The following is a 17,448-nucleotide window of genomic DNA, read 5'->3' as shown; positions in this document are numbered from 1 at the left end:
CAAACTTTACACTTGACACAATGCCGTCAGGCAAGTACAGTTCTCCTGGCAACCACCAAACCCAGACTCGTTTATGGAATTACCAGACAGAGTGGCATGATTTGTCATTACAGAGAGCACATCTCCACTGCTCTAGAGTCCAGTGGTGGCGTGCTTTACACCACTGCATCTGACGCTTTGCATTGCACTTGGTGATGTAAGGCTTGGATGCAGCTGCTCGGCCATGGAATCCCATTTCATGAAGCTCTCTACGCAATGTTCTTCAGCTAATCTGAAGGTCACACGAAGTTTGGAGGTCTGTAGCCATTGACTCTGCAGAAAGTTGGCGACTTCTGCGCACTGTGCAGCTAAGCATGTGCTGACCCTGCTCTGTGATTTTGCATGGCCTATCACTTTGTGACTGAGTTGCTGTTGTTCTTAATTGCTTCCACTTTGTTATAATACCACTAACAGTTGACCGTTTAATATTTAGTCGTGAGGAAATTTCAGGAATGGACTTATTGGACAGGTGGCAACCTAAAATGATATATCATATTTGAATTCACAGAGATCCTGAGAGGGACTCATTGTTAAACAAATATTTGTAGAAGCAGTCTGCATGCCTAGGTGCTTGATTTCATACACCTGCGGCCATGGGAGTGATGGGAACACCTGAATTCAATTATTTGAAAGGGTGTCCCAATACTTTTGGCAATAAAGTGTATGTACGGTAACTAAATGAAATATTTCATATGACCCAGCATTAGTAACTGTGGCAGAGTCTGTTTGTCATTATTCTTGATGCTGTCAGTATATTGCTTTGTATGTGTGATTGGCCGCTGCACTGCATTTTGTTGGGGGGGGGGGGGGGGGGGGTGTCTATGGCCGTCCAATTTCTCTGTCTCACACATGGGAGAAACAGTGACAGGAAATTCTCTCTTGCAGCAGCTTCAGGGTGAAATGATAAAGGAATAAAGAAATGCAAACCAGATATCTAGCGCTTTATCATTCCACACCACTCTTTCTCTAGTTCTCTTTCACTCCCATCGTTTATTGCCAGAGGAAATACCACAAGAAGCGAGTTTGATAAAGCCAGCAGACCGTGGGTGGTAACTTCACTCAATCATTAGCTGCCACAGCGCATCCTCATTAGAGAGTCTCGTGAGGACTCATACAGAAGAACTCATTTATTCCTAAGATGTTTGTGATTGTTGTGCACTCAAAGAACTCAAGACAGATTGTAGACATCAGAAGTGCGCCTGTGTTTAGTTAGGAAATTACACAGTGGTCCAGTCTCTGACAGCTGCAGATTCACAGACAAGGACAAACAGTACTCAGCAGCACATGGCACAACTTTGGACAGCTGATCCCTATAAGACAGGTTCATGCCTTAATCTGCTTATAGAACTCTTATAAAAGCCCATCCCTGTTGGCCATTAAGAGAGGTCAGATTCAGTTCAAAAAAATCTTCAGAAGAGAAGAATTATATCTAATATGCCGATCTATGACCCATCCTTTGTTCTAGAGGGTCTTTCCTGGTTCTAAAACCAGTGTGATTACACACAATAAACCAAGAAAGCGTTCTTGAACAACTACAATAAATTCTCTACACTCTCTTTAAAAATGCAATACGTGGCAATATATGAAAGTTAATGTATCCATATAATACATTTAATTTCCTAAGTATCGCTTGATCAAATTAAAAAATAATTTCACTGTAATGGCAACTGTTTAAATACAGTTTAATACAGGACGGTAGAGTATGAATTTCATCCATTCTTGCATCAAAGGCATCTGGCATCCAATATTGTTCAGCAGTATGAGATGAGATGGGACTGTTTTTAATCAGCTGCAAAAAATCCACGGGAGGCACAAGTGTTCTCCAGTCGTTCCTTCACTTTATCCATCCATGTTCTCTGATTGGTCTGTCTCGATAAAGGTTAGGACGGGGTTACACCGCATATCAACTTCACAATTGTCCTGGTTTTCATAAAAACCAACCAAACTCAGACCCCTACCCAAGGAACATTCTCTGTCGAGGGCCAAGATTTGCTCCAGACTTGGGAAAGTTTCTTTATAACATCTTATGAAATGGCAAAGAAATGTTCCCTTCAACTATAACACCCATGGTTCTTCATGATCAATCTGGGCAAAAGTCACAATGCTGCAAGATATAGTGTTTTGAAACCTCAGATGGTTTTTCACCATCATACATGATTACAACATAGACTTCTCAAAAACATTTTGCCAAAGTAAGGAATATACATTAAGTGCACTTTTGAAAAAGTAAAAAAACAAAAAACAAGGGTAGAACGTACCAGTGCCTATATTTCGCAGGAATAATTTGTTCCTGCTGTTATGCCTTGTTATTTGGAGCAGTGCAGATGGCGTTTGGGACATTTGCTTGGTTCTGGAGACTAGATTCCAAGTGAAGAAAAAAAAAGAAAAGACAAATGACATGAGTCACCTCCTCCTCAATCTCTTACTTGGCATTTTGAGAGTAACAACAGCAACATAAAGCAAATGGATCCCAGATGATGGAAGTGAAAAGGAGAGAAATGGATAAACAGACACACCGTGGGAGAGCAAAACACACAGGCAGTCACATTCGATATGGCAGGGTACAGGTTGTTGCCTCCCGGTCCAAAAACAAGGAAATGGAAATTTAGACCAAGGTGGGTCATTCACTTGCAGACATTAACCCATTCCGAAACTCTGCACTCCTCACAGAGCACGTAGCAGCACCAGTGGAAGCGGCAGTGACACCGTTCACTGCGTGCCTGTTTGAGGATGTTGTGTCCGCGGCCGCAGCACAGCGACCCGCAGCCGTCCATACTGGAGCTGCTCTTGTTGCAGATGCGACCCTGCGTGCCTAGCGAATCCACCGCGGGCTCGTGGTCGCAGAAGTCAGGGGATTTTTCGAAGTACACTAACTCCCGCGAGATGCTGCGTCGCCGGCCTCTGAGCGTATCTGAGCCGGTGCCCCCACCAGTTCGAGTGTTGAAAACTCCGTTGTTCTTGTTCTGGGAGTTTATGAAGATGGCATTCAGAAATTTCTCCCGTAGCAGTGACCCCACCAGCTGGAATTCAGGAGAAACATACCAGCAGGTCTTGAACTGGCAGCTGCCGGATGTGCCATGGCACTTGCACTTTCTTCTCATGTTGTCAGTAACTACCTGTTAAGGTTAAAGATGATAAAAAGAATATAGTATGTGTGTATTTTTAAGTTAGTAATCAAATGCTTAACACTGTCTATCTATCCATCCATCCATCCATCCATCAAGTATTTTTACTTTCTACTCAAGTACATTTTTCAGTTTTTCTTTGGAAAACTTTTAGTAAAAATACTTCATTACTGTCAGCCTCTAAGCTAACTGAAATATGGGCCAACGACATATAACACTGTACATAATTAAAAAAAATAACTAGTTTAAAACACATTAACCAAGTTCTTAATAATGTACCCATGTTGGTGGTTTTATACTGTTATTGAAAAATATAATGACTCTAAAACTGTAGTGTAACCGTAAAATATATTTTCATATAATACAATATACTTGTACTTGAATAAGTGTGTACACAGTATAATCATCATTTTCAATAATGTTTTAAATACTGTATATAATTTTAAAATTATTTTTACAAATATTATTAATTATTCATTTATAAATATAATTATGTTTGGACACACTTTATATTAGGTGGCCTTAACTACTATGTACTAACATTTGAATTAATAATTTGATACAGTGCAATTACTGTGTACATACATGTTTTTACATTGTACTTACGTTTTGAAAATTACCTGCATGTAATTACACCTGTAATTAATTTCTGTAGCTACATTAATTATTACACTGCTGACCCTTCCCTTAAACGTACCCATACCACCACACGGTCTCTAACTTTACCCGTATCCCACCTCAATATCAGCAAAAGTGTTTTGCAATACAATACATTGTACTTATTTTTTGATGTAAGTACATAGTAGTTAAGGCCACCTAATATAAAGTAGGACCTTATGTTTTTGGGGAACATTTTTGACTTCATGTCCCTCCAAAAAAAAAAAAACATAAATTTTATTTCAGAAATTCAAAACATAAAAACATGCATGTGGTGTCTTCAATTCACTGGGTGCATAAATTGCATTTGCATGTGTTTTCAGATAAATTAACAGATTTAACAAAACAGTGTCAATGACCCGCAATCCCAACACAAACCTAAAATTTACATGGGAATAAAAAATCGATTTATTGTCACGCCTGTTTAGGACTCAGTTGTCATTGTTCGAAAATCCATATAATGCAATACAGATTATTAGAGATTTGAACATATAAAAACACACCTGTCTGCCCACTCTGTTATTATGAATCCGCATGCGAGCGTGTATATCACGAGGAGATCCTCTGGAATCCAACCAATCCCTAGCGAACCGTACGCCAATACGAACATCATGACTACAGCCTCCCCACTCCCAGGTGTCCTGTAACGTCGTGACCTCATCCGGTAAGGGTTTGAGGAGACTGACGGGGTGGGATGAGAGCAGATTGGCCGGCAGACTGCCTTGGCGTGAACCGAACTCAGGTGTGTTCTCTCCTGCACCTGCTATGGACACTCCACTTCTCTGAAGGGTCTGAAGCTGGAGCTGGGTTAACTTGAGACGGATTTTGTCATCGTCCAGGTGGCGTTTAGCCTCGCAGCCACACCCGCGCAACTTGCCGAGGCTGCAGGCCGAAGCAACCGAGTGCACGACACCTGCAGCCAGCAGCGACAGCGAGAAGGCGCTCTCTCGGAAACCTGGGACGAAAGAGAGCACTTTTAAGGGCCGTTCCAACAAAAGACAACTATATAATGGATGATAACATGCGGCTTATAGAGCTTAGTCAGGGTAGCATATTTAATTTTTTGACAGGAAATAATATATGGCTGTGAGGGAGAGAATTACAGTGCGTCCAATGGATTATACTGTTGTTTAACAACATATTGATTGTTCAAAAAAAACAAACATAAAAGAGTTGTGAATTATGACAATTAAGTGATCTAGGACCTTTATACTGTGTGTGCCATTTTAAAGACTAAGTCTATCCCTCACAGCCTCATTTTCATCCTCATTAAATTCAATATGGTGTCTAACCTGACTAAGGTCTATTATAAGCTGTGCTGCAGATCTGCCTCTTTAAATGTTTAAGACTTGTAAAGTTGGACGGATTCTGATTGGCTGATTGTTCATCGTTCTGAAAGTGATACCAATGATATCATTCCTCTGTGCTGTTTAGGTGTGGTGTGCCCACTCTTCTTTCAAATTTTTATTGATTTTTAAAACGTTAACTTTGTCGTCCTTAGTGTGAATGGGCCTTTACATAGCAAACAAAGCTGCCAAGAGAGTAAACGGAGCCTTCAGAAAGTGAAGTGCGCACGAGCCAGCTGGTGATATAATTATCTATAATGATCTTTATCTAAAATCTCATAAAAGATGTTTTCCATGGCACAAATGCGTTAAACAATGACTCAACGCATTTGTAGCATTTCAATGCCCGGATTATGACTGTATTGGCTCTCTACAACTTCAACTTCAGCACTTCCCATGCCCCTTTTGCCATCCACTCACCCCTGTTGAGAATGGCACTCTGATGGGGCAACTTGCCATGGTTCTCCAAGGAGGAGCAGTTCCAGCGCTGGTCTCTGAGCTGGTGTTGGCATTCGTGAATAGCAACCTGAATGCCCTGCAGAGCAGAGGCTGTGACATCAGGGTTGCGCACACACAGACGCATCTGTTTTTTGGTCAGGCCTGCCAGTCGTAAACACACTGCATTGGGGGTAAGCACTGGCTCTCCTGCCACCTTCAGGCCAAGGATGTCATTGCCCAGTACCCTGAGAAAGGAGAAAGTTAATTTTATTGCAGTGATATCATTATGAAGTAACACGGCATGCAGTAAATATCGCAAAAGGCTGGTGTTACTTAGCATCACATGTGGTCTTTTATAAATGACTCACACATGTGAAGAAATTATGACAATGAATTCAGTCATTAACGAGACGCAGGGAAATATTGTAAAAGGAATGGATGTTTTTATGGTGCCATATTCATTTCAAATAATATGATCAATACATGCTTACTGGAACATTTTAAATATGGCAAAGAAAAATGTGACAAATTCTTTTGTTTCAGCAGTTGGAAACACTTGTGTGCTTAAGTGCCCTGACACTCAAACAAGACTGTGTGACCTTGCAAGAGGCATACATAAAGCATCTATGAATATTCAAACACCCTGGTTTCTATCAGTGTCTTGGCATGCCTGAGGATAATCTAATTAAAAATGACTATATGGAAAAGATTTGTGGGAAGTATTATATCTCAGTTATATCACCATGATGTTAATAAATACATTATACCCATTTACAGTTTTGAGAAAAGCGGGAGAGCATCCATAACCACAGTTACAGTTTCAATTAAAACCCTTTTTGGTCACACTTAACAGAACAGTGTCTATTCATAGTAAGAATACCTAAATAAATTGTTTCTAGTAAAACCGGTACCATCAACAGTTGGAATACATGGTAGTTAGTATCTGACACTACAGATTCTCATATATACAATGCCAAACATGTGCAATTTGTTACCAGTAACAATGGAGGAGTCAATTCTGGTAGCAAAGGAATAAATACTAGCCTGTGTTATTAATAAGTAGCCAATATATGAATAAGTAAAAACATTTTACTTGAAAATTATATTCTATTTGAGTAATACTAGCAACATTTAAATAAAAATAGATAGGCTACTAGTTCGTTTTAGGTACAAGTAGTTTACTAAGGACTATGCTGCAAGTTTTTTTTAATAATAATTAAATACTTATAATAATAGCAAATGCAAATGGGAGTTTGAAGCCTTTGTACATAATCATCCATTTGAACCCCCGGCTTTCCGAAACAAACAGTTGCTTTACTCCAGCAGACCATGCCATTAAAGCGCTTCTACCTTTCTACTTACGTTAACGCAGGTGACAGAAGCGCAGCAGTCACAATCAGGACTCGTCCCAAACACTGTCTGTGAGGTAACTCCATTGCGCTGAAAGCTTTTCTCGACGGGACATTAAAACACCTGTGGGATCGCTTTAAAGACGAACTGGAAATGACTTCAATTGTTTGTGTGAAGAGCGGAGTTGAGCAAGCAGCATTTGATGGAGCTTGGGACTGGAGCGTGCATGTCACTGAGGAGGAGGGGGCGCCGTCAGGGTGGGCAAACACCGCCTGAGGCGCTTGTTTTTAAATAAGATGAAAAAGTAGCAAGGCCTGTCAAACTTTCCATATTCCTGAAACTACATCGTGATCTCTGCCAATATTTTTCATGCTGAATGAGCATAAATCTTGCTATGAATAAATCATTTTCGGGTTATTTTCAGTAGTAGTCCAACACTGCCTCAACTAATGGAACCAATATTGACAACACTGACTGTATTGAAATCTATTTGGTATCAAATGCATTGAACAACACGTGACTATCATGTCTCAAGGCAGACTATTTTTAGTATCCTTTTTTTTTTTTTACAACCCTAGCCTATATTAGCCTATTTTTGTTAATTTATTGTATTTAATTTTAAACGCATTATACATTTTCATTTATTATAAAGTTTAGCTAGTAATCGTGCCATTGAATTAATGCAAAATTGTTTTACGATCTAAACGGCGATTTTTTTTTCATCTTTGTTTTGGGCAAGCTTATTAGCACGTTAGCCAACTTGTTGACCACTTGAAAATTAATTCGGATTGGCTTGTATAAAAAGTTATTTATGTCAACAACAATATGCTATTTGGATTAGGCTACCTGTGATTAGTTGTTTCCTGGTGAAGTTGGCATGAGGTGCTGTTTTTGAAGAACCCTCAAATGATGCCATGTATAATTGGTATACCGATCTTAGATAGAAAAGTATAATAAATAGGCCTAAATAGAACAGTTATGGCTCCCAAAAATACTCCGTAATGATAAATACATTTTTTGAACTTTAAATTTAATTAACGATGCTATATTTGAGTTGAAACTATCCAAACTCATAAACTCTAGAAAAATTACATAAACGTATGATTGGAAATAAGCTATTGCAAGTGTACACTGCCTCTTGATGCATCGCTGGTCAGATGTCATTTGGAGGCTGCATGTTATTTTTTTGTAGCCATCTATTGTATTGCCTGCTGTCTTCTGTTTGTATACAGTGTATTAGACCTGCACTACTGCAGAACTTTTGAAAAGACATTTTGCTCCCCCGTAAACGTGTATGTCAACTATACGCTAAACTAAACTAAAAGTCATTCATATAGCCTAGGCTACAATGCGCAGGGCAGCAGCAGGCAGGCGTGCGGCTCGTCTTGAACAATGCGAGGTGCGTGCGCGCGTTCATGTGTCCGCCCATCCTCCCACTGCGAATCAGTTCAACAGTTCACCGTGCAGCCCTCATGACGTTTCACTTTAATTAGGCCCACATTCATCATTTTCCCCGACACTCTTAATGAGAAGGCTTTGCTGACTGTTGCTGGAGATAGCCTAGAGCACTACTGGAAAATAGACTTATTTCGTTTGTTTGTCTACACGTCTGAGTTTGTGCGTATAATTAGTCCCATAACTGACCATGATGGAGAGGTTTTTGTCAAGACTCATTGAAAGTGATACGCAATTACATAGTGGGCCAACAAATTATGCATAATGCACATAATAAGTTTGTTCAATAGACAAGCTGTCAGTGTTTTTATGTTATTTTTTCCCCCTAGTTGTGACGATGACACAAGAAGACTTGAACATAAAGGCTACTGATGAATGAATAAACCAGAATTTTTGAAGCATTAGTAGTTTACAAGATTAAGGGATTATCGTGTTGGTGGTCAGCTATGCACATGCGCAGCAGGTGAAAAAACTCTTTAACTGACCCAGAATGAGCATCGTGCGTCTTATCTTTATTAATATTACTATTAACAGTAGTAGAATTGGGATTAATGTCATGAAATTGAGTTAAATCCACCCTTAACACAGAATCCTGACAACAGTTCTTGGTTTTGGACTAATCACCTCCTATTCTGGAAGATCAATTCTTGTATTGGAGCTAATCACCTCTATTCCTCTCCTTAAGCTCTGGCAACGAAAAGTGCATTAGCATTTTGCCATGGCGTGTATATCTAAGTGGCTTAAAAAGTGATTTGAAGTTGATTTGTATATAAAAGGCGTCCCTTTAACCGGATTGCCACTAATCTGCGCCGCATCGCATGAGTGTTTCAGGAAAACCTGTTTAAGATCCTTCAAGAGTATAAGAGCAGACTAAGCCCAGAAAAGCAGCCCTCATTAAATACCACTAACAAAAGCGCACTTCCTTCAGTTAGCCATTTACTTCAATCCCTCAAAGAAAAAAAGTGCTCTCTCTTTCTCTCAGATTCTTTTATGGCGACATCAAACACCTTATATGTGCGTAAAACACGTTGATTTAAGATTTGCCAATTGTTCAGACGATACCATAAATGTATGGAGTCGAACTGACAGCAAAATATTATTTGATTCTTGCCTTTAGTGACCATATGCGATCAAGAGAGGTCTGCAGTCCAGATGGTGGACAGTTTTATCATGACTTTTTCTACTGTGGTCTCGCACTGTAAAGTCAGATGTGTTGAGTTATTGATAACAATTTCGTATTTTATTCGTTGTCGCAAACGACGAAGAATAGCAGAGATGACCGGGAGTGTTGTAGCTAACACACATCACCAGTGTAACCATTAGTAATGAGGGTTACACTTTATTTTAAGGTGTCATTTTTACACTGCGATTATATATTTAAATACTGAGCAATATTAATGAACATGTAGGCTTACTTACTATAGGGTTGTAGGATTAGGGTTTTGGTTGAGAGTTAGTGCATGTAATTATGCACAATTTACTGTTAACATAAGTAACAAGGACACTGTAAAATAAAGTGAAGTACAGGGGTTAAATTACTATTAGAAGTTGTAAGACTAATTATAAAGATTTATGAATTAATTTTGAGGTTAAATTGTAACCGTCTGTAGTTCTAATTGTACCACACGTTTTTATTTTATAAAATGTTTGCATTTTTTCATCTTTTAATTAAATGTTTAAAATGAAACGATGGCTTGGTGATGAAATAATTAGGCTATTTTTAACAAATATATTTGATTACCATAGTAAATGAATGTGCACATTTTAATGTCCAAGCTTTCTATACTGTTACCCATTAAACCTATCGTTACATCCCAACATCCATCATTAAGGTTGACATTCATTTACCCACAGTATAGTGACAAATTGTACACATCAAACCCATTTAACTTGTAGTAAACAAATATATACATTTACATATAGCGTATGCAGGAAATATATAAAAATGTGAGACGCAAAAAAAAAAAAGAAAAAAAAAAAAAGTTTTGAAATGAAAATGTTACACTCCCCGGCCAATCCTCATTTAAAATGAGAAACTGAAACAGCATTAGCAGTGTCCCATGTCTTTAATATTCTCCTTTTCATTTAGCCCAGATTTTTCACCATAATTATAGCATGACGTTTCCACTTGGTGTGCTTTATTTAGGCTAAACAGTACAAACGGGTGAGTGCTGAGCGCAAGCATGGACATCTATAAAAACACTTTTTACGCGCAAGAGGGAGGAGACGCAGTTAAGGGAGTAATGCATGCATGCACTCCGGGTAAAAAGGCCAGTTTAGATGTTTTATATTCCCTTCTTACAGTAACCGTGTCTCGACACCATCCACGCAGAAGGAATTGAAAGGCACAAATGGCGCGCGCGCACACGTTCACTGCAATGAGAAGGAATACATCTGCTCTGCATATATTGAAGACGCCTGAAGGAACTGTATTTCATATGATTTCGCTTGAATGTATCTGAGGAATCTCTGGACGAGGATTACAAAATGATATGTAATTTAAAGCGCCTATAACGGATCTTTTATTCATCTCCTCTCCTTTATGTCGGGTTTTGCCTCCTGTATTCATTGTGCCCAATGAGAAGAATTAAGCTATCCGTCCATTCAGTTCCACTCAAAAGAAGGGAGGAAAAAAAAACAGAGGGAGATGAGAGCAGCAAATCCCTTTTTTATTCATCTTGTAGCGTTCAATAAGTGAACAATGTGTCGCCTATCAGTCACCGAGGGGATCAGGTCTTCGGGACTGTCCCACGCGCTCAGTGCTGTGAGCAGAGCATCACTAACACACAGACTGTAAGAGGAGCAGCAGCAGTTGCACTGGCATCCCATCCAGAACCCTTTTTGTGACTTCTACACTGATTTTATGAATAAACATTGACCCACGCTGTCAGCCGCACTGGAATGTGGAGTGGTAAGTGGATTCGTAATGCAACCAAATTACTTAATATATGTTTGTTTGCTTGTTTTTTATTTTTGCTTTTTTATTTTTACTTCAGAAATGTCAAAAATTAACATTCGTTATAGCACCAAAGACGCATTTTGGACAGTATAGGGTTTCATGAGTTGCTCTTTGGAAACTAAAAAGTTCTTTAAGCATATTGGTTCATGTTCTTTAAAACAGATGGTGTTCGAAAGTACTAGAGAATAAATAAATAAAAATATTTATAGCATTTGGACTATGGTGGTTCTATAATCGAAACCTTTATTGGTCTTTTAAGTGTAGACTATTTGAGTTGAGTCACATACAGAATCATAGTTCTATAATAAAATTCGCCATGCGTTAAAAGGCTAAAATAAAACATAAATATCATGCCTAATTGTATTGCAGTAAAGTAATTATTGAGCTATTTTTATTAATTTCATAATTGTCAAGATGCTCATAGCTCCTCTAATAAATACATAACATAGACTGTCATCGTTTATTATTGCGGAAATCTCATTTGAGGTTAATTGGTTACTTTGCCCTTTCAGATATCATGCGGGTCCTCGCGTTGCTTCTCGCAGTCAAAGCGGCATGTGTCCTCCTGGTCTCCTCTCTCACTGGCACAGGGGCGGTGAACAACAGTGGCCGGTGGTGGTAAGATACAGCAGGCCTTTAATATATATTATGGCATTTAGTACATACAATATATAGTTGTTGCCCATATATATACATCCTAGAATGTGAATAACCGTGTTTTTATTTTTTTTTAAATTTTCTATCGATGGTATATATATATCTCCAAAGTATCTTAGCTATAGCCTTAGTGCATGACTGTGCATTAAACGATCAAAGATATTAGACAAGCTAAATATTTATAATGTCATTCCGTTGTTTGTAACTGTCACTACTGTGTTAGTAGCCTAGCTATGCGAACGGCATGTGCGGAGCTGAAATGTAATTTATACTTTTTATTTTGCTATATAGAAAACATATTAGGCCTATTCATATTATAAAGTTGTAAACGAGATAAGTCAAACTAATTTCACACATAAATGAACGAAATCACAGTTAGTCTGTTTACTCAGAGCCACTGCGTGCGCGCGCGCTCTCTCTCACTCACTCGGTTTCTCCCTGTCATTTTGACAGTGTGGCTTGAACACGGGACAAGATTTTTCAATCCAATGTGGGATAAATTAAATGCGGATTTATTTTATGGCTGGGAGCAGTTCCTTTCCAGGTCGTTTTCAGGGTCGAATTCGTGTAATGTGCTGAGCGTTCCGGAGTAGGTTAAGACTAGACACGACATCTGAGCCAAAGCCTTAAAGCTGTATGTACTATATGTCATAATAGCGGTGAAAGGGGAATTCAAATGATAGATGCTAATACACTACGAAGGATGAAGTTCTTCTTCCTTCTATATAAATGAAATCGTATATATTAATTTATATTTTAAATTATTCTTTAAATATGTACACACACATACATGTAGTCTATATTCAAAAAAATATAGGCCATATTTGACATAATTTGAATATTTGAAGCCCTTATTATATTAAAGCCCTTGCAAGTTTTAGCATTTCAGTCCATTCAGATGAGAAATGGCTTTCCAACTTACCAGTCAACTTTTCATTTTCTCCACCAGGGGTATTGTGAATGTGGCATCCTCAGGCAACCTCCTCACCAACTCTAAGAACGTGCAGTTAGTGCTGGACCCCAGCTTGGCATTGTTAAGTCGTCGTCAGAGAAAACTGATCCGGCAAAACCCTGGCATCTTGCACGCCATTGCAGCAGGCCTGCATACAGCCATAAAGGAATGCAAATGGCAGTTTCGGAACCGTCGCTGGAACTGTCCGACCACCCACAGCCCCAACGTCTTTGGCAAAATTGTCAACCGAGGTGAGCATGGCTTCTCAGAGTGGTAGTGTTAAAGCTTTAAACAATGTGCTGAACACTCTTCCTATCTCATATCGTGAAGTAGGAGAACATAAAATTACACATCAGTATTATCTGGATGGAGACACAGCGTGAGAAAAACTGTAAGTTGCACTTATTGTTTTGTTAGGTTGCCGTGAGACCGCATTTGTGTTTGCCATCACAAGTGCTGGCGTTACTCACGCTGTGGCTCGGTCCTGTTCTGAGGGGGCCATTGAGTCCTGCACCTGCGACTACCGGCGCCGGGGTCCTGGAGGGCCAGACTGGCACTGGGGAGGCTGCAGCGACAATGTGGAATTTGGCAGGATGTTCGGACGAGAGTTTGTGGATTCCAGTGAGAGAGGCAGAGATCTACGGTATTTGACCAACCTGCACAACAATGAGGCAGGAAGAATGGTAAGAGACCCCTTCAACACATTTTTGCACTACAAAGCCTTTTGTGCAATGAAAAGATTTTTGGGATATTAAAGGTTCTTCATGGAACCGTACACCCTGCCAAAGAACCATTTAAAAACCTTTACTTTTAAGAGTGTACAGATGGAAAGCTACTAAAATAACAGTTTTATCAGTTCTAAAGGTTCTGAATTTCAATATAAAGGTGTAAGTTATTACCATTCTTGCTGTTGTTGTTGTTCTTGTATTCAACAGATTCATTCATTTTCTCTCTTCTCCCTACAGACGGTCGCATCAGAAATGCAACAAGAGTGCAAGTGCCATGGGATGTCCGGGTCCTGCACTGTACGAACGTGCTGGATGAGACTGCCCAGCTTCCGTGTAGTGGGAGACTTTCTGAAGGACCGTTTCGATGGCGCATCTCGAGTCGTGTACGGCAACAAAGGCAGCAATCGTGCATCCCATCGAGCCGACCCCCGCCACCTGGAACCGGAGAATCCAGCACATAAGCTCCCTTCGGCTCGGGACCTGGTCTACTTTGAAAAGTCGCCCAACTTCTGTTCCTACAATGGCAAAACGGGCACGCATGGCACATCAGGACGTACCTGCAACAGTTCATCGCCAGCACTGGATGGGTGCGAGCTGCTGTGCTGTGGAAGGGGATACAAGACTCGAATGGAGCAGGTCACAGAAAGATGCCACTGTACTTTCCACTGGTGTTGTCACGTGAGCTGCCTCAACTGCACCAGCACACAGACTGTCCATCAGTGTCTATGATGAACAAACACAACAAACTGAGAAACTAGAGACAAAGGGTCCCAAACTGGGTTTTAAAAAAAGGAGGCCGTTGGGGTATCTGGAGGTTATATAGGAATGAATACACATGTTAAGTTTAAATACCGAAGAAAAGAGACAGGACAGCAATGTTAAAAGGTACTAAATACAATGTGTTGGTTGAATAGGAAAGTATATTCAATGTATTAACTACTGAGAACGGTTCAGAAGTTCATGAGCAGAACTCTTAGGTGATGGTAGGTCTTGAAAAACACAATATTTTGGTGATGTTATTGCAGCATAGGGCTTCAAATCGTAAGAAATGGGTGAACCACTACACACTGCAAAACTACGAGCAGGAAAAAGTGTTCATGTATGCGTCATTTGACATTTAGGGTGCTGAACCACCAATCTTGAGGTCCTAGCTTGTCTTCTCCTCTCCTGATCTCCATCTCTGGTACTCTGGGGAACATAGAAGCTAGAAAGTAGTAACTGGACACAGTTTGACAGATGTTCCTGTGGTTAGAGAACCACAAGCATGCTCTCTCATAAACCAGCGCAAAACTCTAACAAGAGGGCGGTTCTTTAAAATATTTTAGCGTTTTGTTTTCTTTAGCTGCAGTCCTACTCGTCTCACATGAAACTGTGTGAAGTGCTTCTCAAGGGATGGGGCTTCCTTTTCCGATTACTATGTAGCGGAATCCCGAACTCGGCCCAACCTCTTATGATTTCCCATTCAGACCTGCCATACTTCCCGTCATTGCTTTGAGTCTCCTGCCATTTTTTAATACCATTTATTATTATGTGGTATACCATGTTATTGTACTGATGGAAAAGTATTGGGAAGAGAAAATTAAGATTGACCTGAGATTGACTTGTCGATTCAGCTCTGACAGAAGCATGTTTAATATTACAGAAACTCTTTTGGGAGAGAAGAAGAGACTACATTGATTACGCACAAGTACATGCTAGTTTAAAAAAAAGTGTGTTAAGATAATCCTGTAAATGCCCTACTACCTAGTTTACAGTGGACAAACAGTTCACATTTATGTTTTTGAAAGAGCCACGATTATGGTATTTTGTATATCAGCTAACATAACCAAAATGTTGTAAATATTATAAATAGATATGATCTATATATTTATGCTGCAACTTGCAATGTGAGAAAATGACTTAATCTGAAAGCGGGCTGAATACACAATTATTATTTACAATTTTATGAGTAATTCCAGCCAGTTGTGTGCTAACTTATACAGATGATCATAAATGGATGATCAAAATGAGGCCACATACATCTCAGAGACATGTTTGCTTTGTCAAATGCCTAATTTGCTTGTCTCTTGACATTTGTGTTTTACATGCACTGAACTCCATCTTTTAATATTGTGAATGAAAAGTATTTATTATTGTATTATGCTTTTTTTATTTTTAGAAAATGAAATATTTTAGCTCAGTTTAGAAAAGTTGTTTTCATATAGAGTAATAGCACAATAAAGTTTATATTTTCATTATCTGTGTTTTCCGAGAACCACTCATTTCCTAACACTGCTTACAGTTTGAGCTCAATAACAGGTTCGTCTTTCCAGATGTTCCACAGAATATTATCCTCAGCTTAGTTTATGATCCATCAATCATTTCGCAGAACCACAACCTGGTATGACAGGGTATGTCTAAAGCACTTAACCTAAAATCAACAATGTGAGTGTGCAAGTATATCCGTTCCTCTAAACATCTTTCCCACCACCAAAAGCACAAGACCAGCCCTCTTCTTCGAACAGACATGCACCCTAAATCCACAGTAACCGCTGAGGGAATTTGGCCAGTGGTGTAACACAGCGTTAAATCTGTATGTTTTCACGACACTAGCGGTTTTGCTTCACTTACTTAATATCAGAAACAAAATAAAGAAATGGTATTAGAAATAATGACAGGTTGCGTTGCCCCCGCCCTGCTGCAGAGGCCAACGCGACCACAAGAGTTTGGATGAAGGCAGACGATTCTTTCTCTCACCCACCGCAACATATCGCAGGGCCACTGAAGGTCAGCCAGACGGAGTGCTGCACCGCTGAAGTCGCATAGTCACATTCACATCCCAGAACGCACAGTGACGGGAGAGGATGAGAGGAGAAATAGGATCTGGAATGCTGACAGGATAAAAGAGACAGAGCAGATTATTAATAGAAAGAAAAGTAAAAACAAAGCTATACATATAAAAATATATAAAAATATAGCTTAAAATCACATACAATGTTCAATTATATACAAAACTGGTCAAAAGATTTTTTTTTAATTAAATATAAATTATATTATGTATTTTATGTTCAGTGTTCACCAAGACTGCATTTATTTAAATACAGTAAAACAGTAATACTGTGAAATATTATCACATTTTCTATTGTGATATCTTTAAATCAATGTACAGTGAATTTGGAAAGTATCCACAGCGCTTACTACAAAATCGATTAAATTCATCATTTTAAATTTATCTGTAAAACACACACACAAACATAAGTATTCGCAGCCTTTGCTCAATACTTTGTTGAAGCACCATTTTTAGCACCAATTACAGCCTCAAGTCTTTTTGGGTATGATGCTACAAGCTTGGCACACCTATTTTTGAGCAGTTTCTCCCATTCTTCTTTGCAGGACCTCTCAAGCTCCATCAGGTAAGATGGGGAGCGTTGGTGCACAGCCATTTTAAGATCTCTCCAGAGCTGTTCAATCAGGTTTAAAGGGTTAGTTCACCCAAAAATTAAATTTCTGTCATTAATGACTCACCCTAATGTCGTTCCACACCCGTAAGACGGAACACAGTTTAAGATATTTTATATTTTAGTCCCAGAGCATATGCAGTCAATGCCCACTTTACTGTCCATGTCCAGAAAGGGAATAAAAACATCATCAAAGTCGTCCATATGTGACATCAGTTGTTTGATTAGAATCTCTTGAAGCATCGAAAATATATTTGGGTCTAAAAATATAAAAAACTACGACTGTATTCAGCATTGTCTCAGTC

At 39.3% G+C, this 17,448-nt stretch overlaps 2 protein-coding genes across 3 annotated transcripts; one reads left to right on the top strand and one right to left on the bottom strand.

The window, feature by feature from the left end:
• Positions 1 to 1,241: 1,241 nt before the first annotated feature.
• wnt10b (wingless-type MMTV integration site family, member 10b) lies at positions 1,242 to 13,581 on the bottom strand. 2 transcript variants are annotated; one of them, XM_067446048.1, is made up of 5 exons: positions 13,449 to 13,581; positions 12,949 to 13,126; positions 5,588 to 5,850; positions 4,325 to 4,776; positions 1,242 to 3,155 (listed from the first exon to the last, which is right to left on the bottom strand). In XM_067446048.1, the coding sequence occupies exons 3-5, from the start codon at positions 5,748 to 5,750 to the stop codon at positions 2,664 to 2,666; spliced, it is 1,107 nt and encodes a 368-aa protein (XP_067302149.1). In that variant the 5' UTR covers positions 5,751 to 5,850; positions 12,949 to 13,126; positions 13,449 to 13,581; the 3' UTR covers positions 1,242 to 2,663. The 2 variants fall into 2 exon arrangements, with proteins under 2 accessions (XP_067302149.1, XP_067302148.1); XM_067446047.1 differs by lacking the exons at positions 12,949 to 13,126; positions 13,449 to 13,581 and adding an exon at positions 6,968 to 7,174.
• Positions 10,575 to 16,430, top strand: wnt1 (wingless-type MMTV integration site family, member 1). The gene is made up of 5 exons (XM_067446049.1): positions 10,575 to 11,321; positions 11,882 to 11,987; positions 12,976 to 13,229; positions 13,396 to 13,661; positions 13,944 to 16,430. The coding sequence occupies exons 1-5, from the start codon at positions 11,312 to 11,314 to the stop codon at positions 14,433 to 14,435; spliced, it is 1,128 nt and encodes a 375-aa protein (XP_067302150.1). The 5' UTR covers positions 10,575 to 11,311; the 3' UTR covers positions 14,436 to 16,430.
• Positions 16,431 to 17,448: the final 1,018 nt, after the last annotated feature.

This window comes from Pseudorasbora parva, chromosome 6 (assembly GCF_024679245.1).
Source record: "Pseudorasbora parva isolate DD20220531a chromosome 6, ASM2467924v1, whole genome shotgun sequence".
Taxonomy (NCBI): Eukaryota; Metazoa; Chordata; class Actinopteri; order Cypriniformes; family Gobionidae; genus Pseudorasbora; species Pseudorasbora parva.
Note: the sequence above shows the minus strand (reverse complement) of the source record. Positions and strands in the feature narration are given on the sequence as shown.

What these genes read in the sequence shown, in the direction of transcription:
- wnt1 (XM_067446049.1), top strand. An exon ending in AACAACAGTGGCCGGTGGTG is followed by an intron (nt 11,988 to 12,975) that starts GTAAGATACAGC and finishes TTTCTCCACCAG; the next exon opens with GGGTATTGTGAATGTGGCAT. An exon ending in TGGCAAAATTGTCAACCGAG is followed by an intron (nt 13,230 to 13,395) that starts GTGAGCATGGCT and finishes TTGTTTTGTTAG; the next exon opens with GTTGCCGTGAGACCGCATTT.
- wnt10b (XM_067446047.1), bottom strand. Translation starts at nt 7,041, where the DNA reads ATGGAGTTACCTCACAGACAGTGTTTGGGACGAGTCCTGATTGTGACT. An exon ending in GAGTGCCATTCTCAACAGGG is followed by an intron (nt 4,777 to 5,587) that starts GTGAGTGGATGG and finishes CTTTCGTCCCAG; the next exon opens with GTTTCCGAGAGAGCGCCTTC. An exon ending in ATAACAGAGTGGGCAGACAG is followed by an intron (nt 3,156 to 4,324) that starts GTGTGTTTTTAT and finishes TAACCTTAACAG; the next exon opens with GTAGTTACTGACAACATGAG.